Source organism: Pongo abelii, chromosome 6 (assembly GCF_028885655.2).
Source record: "Pongo abelii isolate AG06213 chromosome 6, NHGRI_mPonAbe1-v2.0_pri, whole genome shotgun sequence".
Classification (NCBI taxonomy): domain Eukaryota; kingdom Metazoa; phylum Chordata; class Mammalia; order Primates; family Hominidae; genus Pongo; species Pongo abelii.
In genome coordinates this window covers 9,006,893-9,019,927 of record NC_071991.2, presented here as the reverse complement: position 1 = coordinate 9,019,927, position 13,035 = coordinate 9,006,893, and the positions used below count along the sequence as shown (strand labels likewise).

General features: G+C 49.9%; 2 protein-coding genes across 4 annotated transcripts in view; one reads left to right on the top strand and one right to left on the bottom strand.

Annotated features, from left to right (window-relative positions):
* Positions 1 to 13,035, top strand: part of KPNA7 (karyopherin subunit alpha 7) — a 150,223-nt gene that overhangs the window by 5,024 nt on the left and 132,164 nt on the right. The gene's annotated exons all lie outside the window — the stretch shown is intronic.
* Positions 3,269 to 13,035, bottom strand: part of LOC100460881 (myosin-16) — a 37,941-nt gene continuing 28,174 nt past the window's right edge. For both annotated transcript variants that reach the window (XM_054560189.2, XM_063725641.1), the window contains exons 20-25: positions 12,629 to 12,832; positions 11,272 to 11,397; positions 9,705 to 9,875; positions 8,436 to 8,636; positions 7,634 to 7,861; positions 3,269 to 3,655 (exon numbers count right to left, since the gene is read on the bottom strand). In XM_054560189.2, coding sequence (XP_054416164.1) covers positions 7,661 to 7,861; positions 8,436 to 8,636; positions 9,705 to 9,875; positions 11,272 to 11,397; positions 12,629 to 12,832 — 903 coding nt within the window. In that variant the 3' untranslated portion in view covers positions 3,269 to 3,655; positions 7,634 to 7,660. The remainder of the gene's footprint in view (positions 3,656 to 7,633; positions 7,862 to 8,435; positions 8,637 to 9,704; positions 9,876 to 11,271; positions 11,398 to 12,628; positions 12,833 to 13,035) is intronic.

Genomic DNA, 13,035 nt, shown 5'->3' with positions numbered 1-13,035 from the left:
TTATTTAAAGTTGGTTTTTAAAAACATCTGTAGGCCAGGCACAGTAGCTCACACCTGTAATCCCACCACTTTGGGAGGCTGAGGCGGGCACGTCACCTGAGATCAGGAGTTCGAGACCAGCCTGGGCAACCTGGTGAAACTAAATCTCTCTAAAAATCTCTACTAAAAGTACAAAAATTAGCCAGGTGTGGTGGTGGGCGCCTGTAATCCCAGCTATTTGGGAGGCTGAGGCATGAGAATCACTTGGACCTGGGAGGTGGAGGTTGCAGTGAGCTGAGATTGTGCTGGAGCTGTACCCCAGCCTGGGCAACAAGAGCAAAACTCCGTCTCAAAAAAACAAAAACAAACAAAAAACATCTGTAGAGGGAAGTTTTATGGAAGTATTACTGCAAAGCTACAGAACACATTTTTTATTAGCCTAAGCCAGGGCTTAGGAAGAAGTGGAAAGAAGAGTTCCTTATAATAGCTGACAGGTTCCCTTTTAGCCTTTGATTCAACCATAACTCAAGGTTGACCTTTTCATGACAAATCCCTAGCCGGAGGACAAGTGTTGAAGTCCTACGGAATGCTAAAAGAAACTGGGCAAGTGTCTAATTGCAAAGTCACACTGCCGGGAAAGTGGAACCTGTATCTGTCTGACTTCAGAGTGTACAGATTTGACTTATGTAATTATAGAGGTGAAGGCTGGAGCAAAGTAAGGGCAAAATGCAGGGACATCCATTCTCCTTCAATATTAAGTGGGACTTTTAAACCATGATCATGAGCACAATGGCTCACACCTGTAATCCCAGCACTTTGGGAGGCCAAGGCGGGAGAATCACTTGAGCCCAGGAGTTCAAAGCTAGTCTGGGCAACATAGTGAGACCCCATCTCTACAAAAAACAAACAAAAAAATCAGCTGGGTGTGGTGGTGTGCACTTGTAGTCCAAGTTACTTGGGAGGCTGAGATGGGAGGGTCCCTTGAACCTGGGAGATTGAGGCTGCAGTGAGCTATCATCACACCACTGCAATCCGATCTGGGCAACACAGTAAGACCCTGGTTTTGGTTTTGTTTTGTCTCAAAACAAAACTAAAAACTGGAATGGGCTGCATTTTTTCACTGAGAAGGTTCACGTAGAAGTTGGATTATCATTTTTTTCAGGGATATTATGGAGGGGAATCCCCAGCTGCTTCAGAATTGGTCTAGATGCCCTTTAAATGCCCCTTCCAGCCCTAGAATTTTGTAATATACAATTCTAAGATTCTGTGATTTGGTGTCTCCTGGGAAATCCATACACAGCAGTTAGAGACCCTGCCACCAGAGGGCAGTGTTATCACATTTGGTCCAATTGCATAGACGGAACAAAAGTTCCCTCCAGGGCTCCGACTAGAGAACGCCCAGTTGTTTATTTTTTTGAGATAGGGTCTCGCTTTGTCACCCAGGCTGGAGCGCAGTGATGCAATCAGAGCTCACTGCAGCCTCGACCTCCCGGGCTCAAGTGATCCTCTTTCTTCAGGCTCCCAAGTAACCGGGACTACAGGCGTGCACCACCATGGTTGGCTAATTTTTACATTTTTTGTAGAGACAGGGTCTCAATATGTTGCCCAGGTTGGTCTTGAATTCCTGGCCTCACGTGATCCTCCTGCCTCGGCCCCGCAAAGTTCTGGAATCACAGGAATGAACCACCTTGCCCGGCCGAGAGTGCCAAGTTCAGAACTATCACAGGGGTGATGTGCCCTTGTGTGAAGGTGGAGAGGGACCCACCAAAGAAGTAGTGTTCCTCTCTCCACCACCCCAGACAGTGATTTCTGCCTGCCAACAGATTGGAGAGAGGTCAGAATGCTGGAAGACACGCCATTCCCAGAGAGCCAGTATGTTCTGAGGGCTGGGAACTGGCAGGGAACCCTCCCTCATGGCGCTGCCCCCACCGCAGCTCTCCAAAGACTAGGAGGGCAAGGAAAGGAAAGGGTCGAGGAGTATTAGAAGATCACAACGGAAACCCTGCCACATGAGGGAAGGTTGACGGACTCAGGAATGTTCAGCCTAGAGAAGAGAAAAATTGTAGGGACCTATCTTGAGAACTGACTTCCACTGAAGGTTGTTCTGCAGGGCTTTGGGTAGAAACACCAGGTCAGCGGCCGGGGCCACTGGCTCATGCCTGTAATCCCAGCACTTTGGGTGGCTGAGGTGGGGGGATCACCTGAAGTCGGGAGTTTGAGTCCAGCCTGGCCAATGTGGTGAAACCCCGTTTCTACTAAAAATACAAAAATTAGCCAGGCATGGTGGCGCATGCCTGTAATCCCAGCTACTTGGGAGGCTGAGGCAGGAGAACTGCTTGAACCCGGGAGGCGGAGGTTGCAGTGAGCCGATATCGCGCCATTGCACTCCAGCCTGGGTGACAGAGTGAGACTGTCTCAAAAAAATTAAAAAAAGAAAGAAGTAGCAGGTCAGCATGCAGATGCCACCAGGGGGCAGGTCTCGTCTGGATTGAAGGAAGAACTTTCTGGCAATGTCAGGAAGGACACTACCCTGGGAGGCAGCTTATTCTTTCATTTACTCTGTATGTGTTTACTATGTGCACACTTCAGCCCTGGCAGTCTCTAGTTGCTGAGGATATAGTAGTGAACAAAACAGCTAACTGCCTGCCCTCACGGAGCTGACCCACTGGTGTCTGGACATCCTGGGAGATGAGGTGGAACATGCAGGGGCCATGTGGAGCATTAGCTTGGATGGGCTTGACCTGCTCCGGAGATTCCATAACTTTCTTGGCTTTAAGAAACCTAGTTTGTTTTCATTTCTCTGATACAGACTTTCAAAATTTGGAAAGAACTTCACCAAGACTGTATTGTTTTCATGGTTTCCAATAGAAGCAAGCCTGTGAATTAGTATACAGGGATGCAACAAAACTTTTTTATATGGCAGTGGTAAAAATTGCCTTTGGATAAGTCTTAGGAAAACAAAATTTCTCCATTTAAAAACAAGCTCTAAGTCTAGTGTAGTGGCTCATGCCTGTAATCCCAACACTTTGGGAGGCTGAGGTGGAAGGATTGCTTGAGCCTAAGAATTCAAGACCTGTCAGGGCAACATAGTGAGAACCCATCTCTAGAAAAATAAAAGCCTGGCAAAGCTGCACGTCGGTACTGCTACTGTACTGTACTGGAGGCAGAGGCAGGAAGATTGCCTGTACCCAGGAGTTCAAGACTGTAGTGAGCCATGATTGTGCCACTGCACGCCAGCCCGAGCCGCAGAGCAAGACTCTAAGAAAGCAAAGAAGCTCCAGTTGGTCTATTTTTTTGAATGTTTCTTTTATTTAAGCTATATTGGGACATTAACATTGTCAACATGAGGAATTCTTTGTAGAGAACAGCCGGGTCACAGACGTTACATATTCCGTCCTTGACATGAACATGTAGGAACTCAACTGAAACACATCCATCATTACTGTTATCCAAATGCTTACTGCCGTCCCAGAGAAGCCCCACTCATTTTCATTCCTCTAATGGCGGGTTTTACATTCCCAAGCTCATTTTCCACCACAGCCCTCTTTATTCCTCACCACCTTTCTCTTCCTGGCTTGCACTTTCTTTTGCATAGTAAACATTTTCAGGACAGACCCAGTTTTCCATTTTCATATTTTTTCCCTCTCAATGGACTGCAGTTGAGATCTGTATTACCCTGGAAAGAGAGAGAAAGAGAGATAGTGAGCAAGGTGAGCAAGTCCATGTGGGTCAGAGCTGGGAGCTCTTGACATCTTTGCTCCTGTCTTGCTGGAAAGACAGCTCCCTGGGATGCCTAGGAAGCTTCTGCAAAGGCTTCCTTCCTAGTAATGGATACTGTTGAGTTATACCTAGCTTGTTCTGCGTGAGGTTTTGAGGGTTTAGAGACACCTTTGGGCATAATGTGCCCATACAAGTCATTGAGTGGGCTCAGAGTGTAGTGCCCTGGGATACAGAGCTCTCCCTGAGAGCCTGCCTGTGATGTGTCACAAGGGGTTTTGCTATTGTGATGTGACCATCTTCCAAAGAAAGAAAAGCTACTTCACGTCACATCCCACAAATGGATTTTTAAAATTAGTAAGGTTTCCTTATGGAGTTTATGGAATACTTGTACCCAGTAGAGCCATTCACAGCCTCACCCCTGCCTACCCGACCCTGCTAGCTTCATCCCCCATCGCGCTGCAGCTCTCTGGCCTCATCCTGAGCCCATCTACTCCAGCCAGCGTGTGCCCTTGCGCACATCCCACCTTTGCACTTTTCTGTGTGTTGGGCCTTCTGTCTGGAATTCCCTTCTCTCCTCTGCCTGGTGAAGGATCGGTTTTATTTATTCTCTTAAATGTCTGTTAAAATATTTTATTTTTATGTTTTTAATTTTTTCCTTTTCAGTTTTAATTTTTTTTTTTAATTTTTCTGGAGACGGAGTCTCGCTCTTGTTGCCCAGGCTGGAGTGCAATGGCGCAATCTCGGCTCACTGCAACCTCTGCCTTGCAGGTTCAAGCAATTCTCCTGCCTCAACCTCCTGAGTAGCTGGGATTACAAGGACCTGCCATCATGCCTGGCTTATTAAATAAAAACAAAATGGACGGATCAGGACATGGAGAGTAGACCCCAGAGGCACAGCCTCATCACCTCTGGGTGCCAGTGACAGGATGGCAGCCTGATGGCATGGAAGTAGATCCTTGCTGTGACAGAGCAATTGTACCAGGTCCAGCCAAACCAGGGCAGGGGACCTGCTTTAAAGGATGTCTAATCCTAGAGCCTAAGACTCCTAGTGGAAGGAGCTGAACGGCCTTCTGAGTCTGGGTGTGCAGGAAGCCTCATGAGTAGTTCCCACCTCGGTCAGAGCTCACTGGGAGGGATCCCTTTCAGGTTTTTGCCCTGAAAGGAGATGGTTACACATTAATGCAGAGACAAGCTTCTGATTTCCTTAACTTCCTGACCTAACCATTATTTCAGGGTTAGAGAATTCAGAAAAAGATTCTGTGCCCCATATTTTATCTCCTCCCTAAGCAAACGGTCAGATAAAGTTCAGCTTCACATCAAAGTTCAATGGGGTTATCGCTTTTGGCCAAAACCCAAACTGACCGCCATTAGTGAAAGACAGCGAATCATAACTGAGCAGGGAACCTTACCCTCCTTACTAGGGGCTGATTCAACAAGATGTTGATTCAGTGAGGCCAGATATAATTCCCAGAAGCCATGGAGGTCCGTGCTTAGGGTTCAGCCCCACCCCACCTCCCAAAGTGAACCAGTCTTTGATTTTTTGCTGCCCTGATTAATCCCACACAGAGGGCAACCATATCAATCTCCACAGTAACTTCAAATAAAAGATAACTTGCCTTTTCATAGCACAGGGCGTGTGTGACCATGAGCAAGTCACCAAACTTCTCCAAGCTCATTTTCCTCACCTGACAAATGGGGATATTTATACCTACCTTGTAGGCTAGAAAAGAGAGTGAAAAGCATTTTCCATGCACTTAGCCACCACCACGCTCATTTTTTACATTTTTTTGTAGAGATAGGGTCTTGCTATGTTGCCCAGGCTGGTCTCGAACTTCTGGCCTCAAGTGATCCTCCCGCCTTGGCCTCCCAAAGTGTTGGGATTAGAGGCGTGAGACACTGCGCCCAGCCCTTTCAGTTGCCTTTTCTTTCTTAGCACTTGGCTCTTGTTAGAGGAGAAACCTCCACACCCTGGCTCCATGTATCTGGGTGGTTCTCAAACTCAGTCACACATCTGAGTCACCTGGAGGGCTTGCTAAATCACAGATGCTGGGCCCACCCCCGGAGCTGCTGATGCGGTAGGTCTGGAGCCAGGCCTAAGAATAGGCATTTCTAAGAACGTCCTAGGTGACACTGATGCTGCTGGTCCCAGGACCATGTTTTGGGATCCACTCCTCCAGAATCACATTCTGTGCCTTACTCCTCACTTTCCTTTTGCTTCTGTCCATGGGAAAAGGAGTGATTGATCTTGTTTTTGGAATAAGGAACCGGGAAGGCAGAGCTGAGCCCCATCTAATCTCTCCTTTTAGATCTATTCCCAGGGATGATGGGTTTTCATCGTTCCTCTCCTGGGAATAGTGGCTGCTCCCCAGGGATCAAGCCTGCATTTGTTCAGTCCTGCAGGTTTTTTTTTTTTTTTTTTTTTTTTTTTTTTTGAGACAGAGTCTTGTTCTGTCACCCAGGCTGGAGTGCAGTGGCGCGATCTCGGCTCACTGCAACCTGTGCCTCCTCCTGGGTTCAAGCAATTCTAGTGCCTCAGCCTCCCAAGCAGCTGGGATTACAGGCGTGTGCCACCACACCTGGCTAATTTTGTATTTTTAGTAGAGTTGGGGTTTCAGGTATCTTTAATTTTGAGGCAAACTACGAGGATGCCTATGGTGGACACACGTTAAAGCCACATCCTCAATCTAGAATTATGGCATAATAAAACTGGTATTTGGGCCAGGCATGGTGGCTCACGCCTGTAATCCCAGCACTTTGGGAGGCCGAGGCAGGCGGATCACAAGGTCAAGAGATTGAGACCATCCTGGCCAACGTGGTGAAACCCCGTCTCTACTAAAAATACAAAAATTAGCTGGGCATGGTAGTGCGCACCTGTAGTCCCAGCTACTCGGGAGGCTGAGGCAGGAGAATTGCTTGAACCTGGGAGGCGGAGGTTGCAGTGAGCCGAAATTATACCACTGCACTCCAGCCTGGTGACAGAGCAAGACTCCCTCTCAAATAAATAAATAAATAAATAAAAACTGGTATTTTGACTTTTTTTTCTTTGACATGGGGCCTCGCTCTGTTGCCCAGGCTGGAATGTAGTGGTATGATCATAAATCATTGCAGCCTCAGACTCCTGGGCTCAAGGGATCCTCCTGTTTCAGCCTCCTGAGTAACTGGGACTACAGGTGTGCACCACCATGCCTGGCTAATTTTTTTTCTTTTTGTAGAGACACGGTTTCACTATGTTGCCCAGGCTGGTCTTGAACTCCTGGGCTTAAACAATCTTCCCACCTTGGCCTCTGAAAGTACTAGGATTTACAGGCACGAGCCACTGTGCCCAGCCTATTTTAACTTTTATGTATTTATCTCCAATATTTTTCGTCCTTGATTAGTTCTGAATTAAGGGGAATAAAGACTACTTTAAATTGTTTCCTTAAAATCCCACCTGCACTCAGTGTTCAAGAAATGGTAGCTGTGATGATAATTATCATTTTCTTAGTGTTAGAGACCTGAATTCAACCAGGATTGATGAAATCTCCAGTGAAGAATGATATTGTGGGGGACATGAAAGATAACACACATTGCCATAAGCTTGTGGACGTCCCTGTGACTGTGTACTAAGCACCTAGGTTCCAAGGCTAGTGTCAAGTGGCATCACACTTGGGAACCGCCCTTCTGTGCAGATGGGGGAACATCAGGTTGGCCAGCACCTGTGATACAGGTGAACAGCACCCCACCCGAGGGCTGTGAGACTCTAGAGGAGTTTTGCAGCTGAAGAGGGAGGGGAAGAGCTTTGGGGTTCCTGTTGCATGAGACTGGGTGTGACAAAGACTGGAGCTGGGGAGCAGGGGGAGTATGGCTGGGTCACATAGTACCAATACTAGGAGCAAAGCCAGTGCAGGGAAGGAGCGCTCTGAGCGAGACCGTTCAGAGCGGAGTCCACACCTACCGGCTGTGGCCTAGGACACGGAGGGCCTCACTCCTCAGAAAGGGTTTTTGAGGTGCCTGTCTTGGACACCTGGATGATCTCCACGGAGGTGATGCCCTTGCCGGCCACACGGTGTCTGGTGCGCAGCTTGTTTAGGGCGGTCTCTGCCATGCCGGCCCGCTCCTCAGCGTCATCCAGCTCGTGCACCGTCTTCCTGTATCGAGCCAAGGTCTGGTTGGCCTGGTCCTCCTGTGACAAAGGCACGGTGGGAAACGGAGCATAAATGTGGCTGGTTCTGGTTAAGTGTGCATTTAAAAAAAAAATTTTTTTTTTGAGAGACAGTCTTGCTCTGTCGCCCAGGCTGGAGTGCAGTGGTCTGATCTCGGCTCGCTGCAACCTCCACCTCCTGGGTTCCAGCAATTCTCCTGCCTTAGCCTCCCAAGTAGCTGGGATTAAGGTGCCTGCCACCATGCCCGGCTAATTTTTGTATTTTCAGTAGAGATAGGTTTCACCATGTTGGCCAGGCTGTTCTTAAACTCCTGACCTCAGGTGATCCACCCACCTTGACCTCCCAAAGTGCTGGGATTACAGGCATGAGCCACCGTGCCTGGCCTCTTTACAAGTTCTTATCTCTGGTGTGTAGTGTCTGGTCCTCCCTCCCACTGGATTCCAAGGAGGAGACACCAGGGACATGAGCCTCGCAGAGTCATCTTAGGGCCAATGCTTGCTTCTTTCCCTGTGGTTAATTCCCAGCAAGGCTGGCGACCCACACTGAGAAACAAGCGTCAGGGAAGGAGGAGCCAGGAGGCGCATGGACACCCACCGCCTCCTCGATCTGCCTCTTGTAGACCTTCAGCTTGTTCTGTAGCTTCTCCACCAGCTCCTGCATGCGCTGGTTGGTCTTGTGGTCCTCCTCTGTCTGGAAGACCAGCTCTTTGAGGCGACGCTCATTCTTACGCAGCATCTTGACTGTCTCCGCGTGCTGTTTCTGTTCCCCATCCAGCTCTGTCTCTAATTCCTTGATCTGTGGGAGGAAGAGAGGAATGCAGCTGAGCAAACGTGTGTGTTTTGTTTTTTGTTTTTCTGATAGGGTCCTGCTCTGTTGCCCAGGCTGGAGGGCAGTGGTGTGATCATGGCTTACTGCAGCCTTGACCTCCTGCGCTCAAGTGATCCTCCTGCCTCAGCCTCCTGGAACACGTGGTTTTGAGCTTCAAAGCTCAGTGGCCTCAGACAGGGGTGTTGTGGCTGCAGTGTCCACCACCTGCCCAGAGGTGAGGGGATGGACCCTGGACAGGAGAGTCAGGTGGGCTCTGCCTTTTACAGGCCATGGTGTGGTTGTCAGACACTTTCTCTTGAGCCTCAAATTCCCTCCTCTGGGAAATGGGGGTGTCAGGGAGTCAGATAAAATGATGGAATCTTCTGGGCCCTTCCAGCTCTGGCATTTCATGGGGTAAAGACTAAGGCTTGTTTTCTTTCAGTGAGTAAAAAAAGGCAGGGAGAATATTGGGGACGCTCTGCTTGAGGCTAAGGACATTCTGGGGAGGAAGGTGACCCGGAGGGAAAAAGGAGAGGAGAACTTGAGAGAAATTAGAGCTCTTCCCTCAATTTCCTTTTCTTTTTCTTTCCCTTCCTTCTTTCTTTCTTTCTTTTCTCTTTTTTTCTGAGACAGGGTCTGGCTCTGTCACCCAGGCTGAAGTGCAGTAGTGCTATCATAGCCTCAATCTCCTGGGCTCAAGCTATCCTCCCAACTCAACCTCCTGAGTAGCTGGGACTACAGGCATGTGCCACCACACTCAGCTAATTTAACTTTTTTTTTTTAAAGAGATGGAGGTCTCACTATGTTGCCCCGGCTGGTCTCAAACTCCTGGCCTCAAGTGATCCTCCTGCCTAGGCCTCCTAAAGTATTAGGATTACAGGCGTGAGCCACTGCACCTGGTCCTTTCAATCTCCTCTTCTTTCCCAGCACTTGCATAACCCGATTCTTCATCAAACACAGGACATGTTTTTGGCAAAAGACAGGCATCTCACACACACACACCCCACCCCGCCAGATCCCCATTCCTCCCTTGGCTGAGCCCTGCATCGCCCTTACCCTGGCTTCCAGCTTCATGATCATTCGCTTGCCGCCTTTCAGAGCCAGCTGCTCGGCCTCCTCCATCTTGGCCTGCAGGTCTTTGATGGTGACCTCGTAGTTCTTCTTGATCTTCTCTAGGTGCATGCAGTGGTCCTGCTCTTGCCGGAGTTCTTCTGCCATGCGGGCGGCCTGTGGGTGGGGAGGAGAAGAGCAGGAGTTGGAGCTGGGTGCTACCCAGGCTCATAGCTCCTTTGAGAGATGTGAGACCTTGTCTCCTGGTCTCTAGGAAACCAACTGGTTGACAAGGAGAGCCCCGCTGACATGCTGCTGGGGTTTGGTGGAAGGGGTGCCCTATGCTCCCCTTTGCCCCTGAGAGGGGAGGGGGAGCCAAGCTCATGCCTCCCATCCCCATAGACCCCCACCAGCCAGGTGCACTCAAGCCAAACCCTACTGACTGCCATCTCCATGAGGGGCACAGCATGGAGGGTGGGAAAAGCACAGCCTCTGGAGTTGGAAGACCCAGGACTGTGTCCGGCCCTGAGTGACCTTCAGCACATTGCTTATCCCCTCTCAGTCCCTTTCTCCTTACATTCATTCTACAGATGTTCATGAGGGTCTATGGTGGGCCAGGCATGGGCCTGTGCTCTTGGGAGGTAGCAACAAGCAAGACCAGCAACGTTCCTGAACTCCTGGGATTTCGATCAAGTGAGAGGAGCCTGATGATGAAAATCTGTATTCCTTCATCTTCCAAGTGGAGAGTAAACAGAACCCACCACTTGAAGCTGGTGTGAACAACCGAAGGGATACTGGGCTGAGAGTACTTGGGGGCACATCCTGCCAACATCCTCCTCTGCATCCCTGGGCTCAACCACCAATGTCCTCCTCTGCGTCCCTGGGCTCATCCATCTTCCTTTTACTAGCCCTTCCCTCAAGGCTGTTTGATTTGTTATTGTTATTATTTCATGTTTTGAGACAGGGTCTTGTTCTGTCACCCAGGCTGCAGTGCAGTGGCGGGATCATGACTCACTGCAGCCTCAAACTCCTGGGTTCAGGTGATCCTCCCATCTCAGCCTTCTGAGTAGCTGGGACTACAGGCACGTGCCATGACACCTTGCTAATTTTTAACATTTTTAGTAGAGACAGGGTCTTGCTATGTTGCCCAGGCTGGTCTTGAACTTCTGGCCTCAAGCAATCCTGCTGCCTTGGCCTCCCAAAGTGCTGGGATTACAATTGTGAGTCACCATGCCTGGCCCAAGGCTGTTTTAATGCATCCCATTGCCAAAAAGCCTGCCCAGATGAACCCACTTTGATGGCTTCTTTGATGCAAGACCCCGGGCCTTGTGTTATAATCTTTCACATAATCACCTAGAGCTTGTAATTCTTTCTTATTTCACGTGTGTGGCTTTTTAGACAAGCCTTGGGCTCCTCCAGAGCAGGGCCACATTCTCCCTGGCAGGGAACTATGCTCGGGTCCACAGTGGCCCACCATGGGAGGAGGTGGCCTTCCTGCCCAGGCAGCCTGGTCCTCAGCAGGTGCCCAGGCCCCGCCTGCCAGCTGCCAGCAGCAAGGGGCACACGCACTTACGTCCGTCATGGCCTTCTTGGCTCTCTCTTCGGCCGAGCGGAACTCACTGATGAGCTCCTCGTGCTCGTTGGAGATGCGCTGGACATCTGACTCCAGCTTGCGTTTGACCACGAGGAGGCTCTGGTTCTGGAGGAAGAAATGGAGATATCACTATGAGCCAGGGGTCTGCACGGGCCTTCCTGTGTCCAGGAAAGAACACGACCTCTGCCAGACATGCTTGCCAGACCCCAACAGGAAATGGCCCTGGGCCCTCTGCATGGGGTATGGGTCCCTCTCCTGCATTTTTTTTTTTTTTTTTAGGCAGGATCTTGCTCTGTTACTCAGGCTGGATTATGCAGTCATGCAGTCACAGCTCACTGCAGCCTCAATCTCTTAGGCTCAAGCGATCCTCCCACCTCAGCCTTCCAAGCACCTGGGACTACAGATGTGCACCACCACACCCAACTAATTTTTCGTATGTTTTTAGAGACAGAGTCTGGCTATGTTGCTTAGGTTGGTCTTGAACTCTTGGCCTCAAGCAATCCACCCACTTCTGCCTCCCATAGTGCTGGGATTACAGATGTGAGCCACTGTGCCTGGCCAGGATTATATATTTTATTTTATTTTTATTTTTGAGTCAGAGTCTTGCTCTGTCGCCCAGACTGGAATGCAGTGGCATGATCTTGGCTCACTGCATCCTCAACCTCCAGGGTTCAAGTGATTCTTGTGCCTCAGCCTCCCAAGTAGCAGCTGGGATTATGGTATGCATCATCACACCTGGCTAATTATTGTATTTTTAGTACAGATGGGGTTTCACCATGTTAGCCAGGTTGGGATGTGTGTGTATATATATATATATATATATATATTTTTTTTTTTTTTTTGAGACAGTCACTCTGTCACCCAGGCTGGAGTGCAGTGGCATGATCTTGGCTCACTGCAACTTCCGCCTCCCGGGTTCAAGCAATTCTCCTGCTTCAGCCTCCTGAGTACTTGGGATTACAAGTGTGTGCCACCACACCTGGCTAATTTTTGTATTTTTAGTAGAGACAGGGTTTCATCATGTTGGCCAAGCTGGTCTCGAACTCCTGACCTCAGGTGATCTGCCCGTCTCGGCCTCCCAAAGTGCTGGGATTATAGGCATGAGCCACAGTGCCCGACCCAGGCTGGGATATATTTTATATCCTGGACTTTTAGGTCACAATTTTACAAAAAGCTCTGCAGATGAATTTTGAAGATTTGCTGAGTGGGGTGCACTGCCTGCCTCTGAGTTTTGAGGGGGGCTCACGTGGTTTGGGCACCAGCCTGGCCTCACCCCAGCACCCCCTAACCCCCGGAGTGTGGGTGCGAGTGGCACTGACCAGGAGCCTTGTCCTACCTGGATGTTGATCTCGTTGTGCCGCTCGGTGATTTCCACCACTTCCTGCTCCAGCAGCTTGCGTGAACGCTCACTGCCCTCCAGGGCTGAGCGCACCTCCTCTAGCTCTGTCTGCAGCAGGCTCAGGCGCCGCTCCTGCAGGTTGTACTGCTCCCGCAGCTCCTCGTGCTGCCTGGCATCCTCGTCCATCTGGACCTGCAGGTCCTGGGGGGCACAGGGACCCAGCCTCAGCCCATACACTGGGCTGTGGTATCACCTTGGGGGTGGCCAGGCGTGAGGGCGCCGTGAGCTTTATCAACTGGGTTCAGCAGGAAACTAGGCAGGCGGGGAGGCCACAAAAGAAGAGTGAGGAACAGACCTGGTGTTGGGGAGTTTATGGTGTGGTGGAGCCCCAGCAGGGCCAGGAC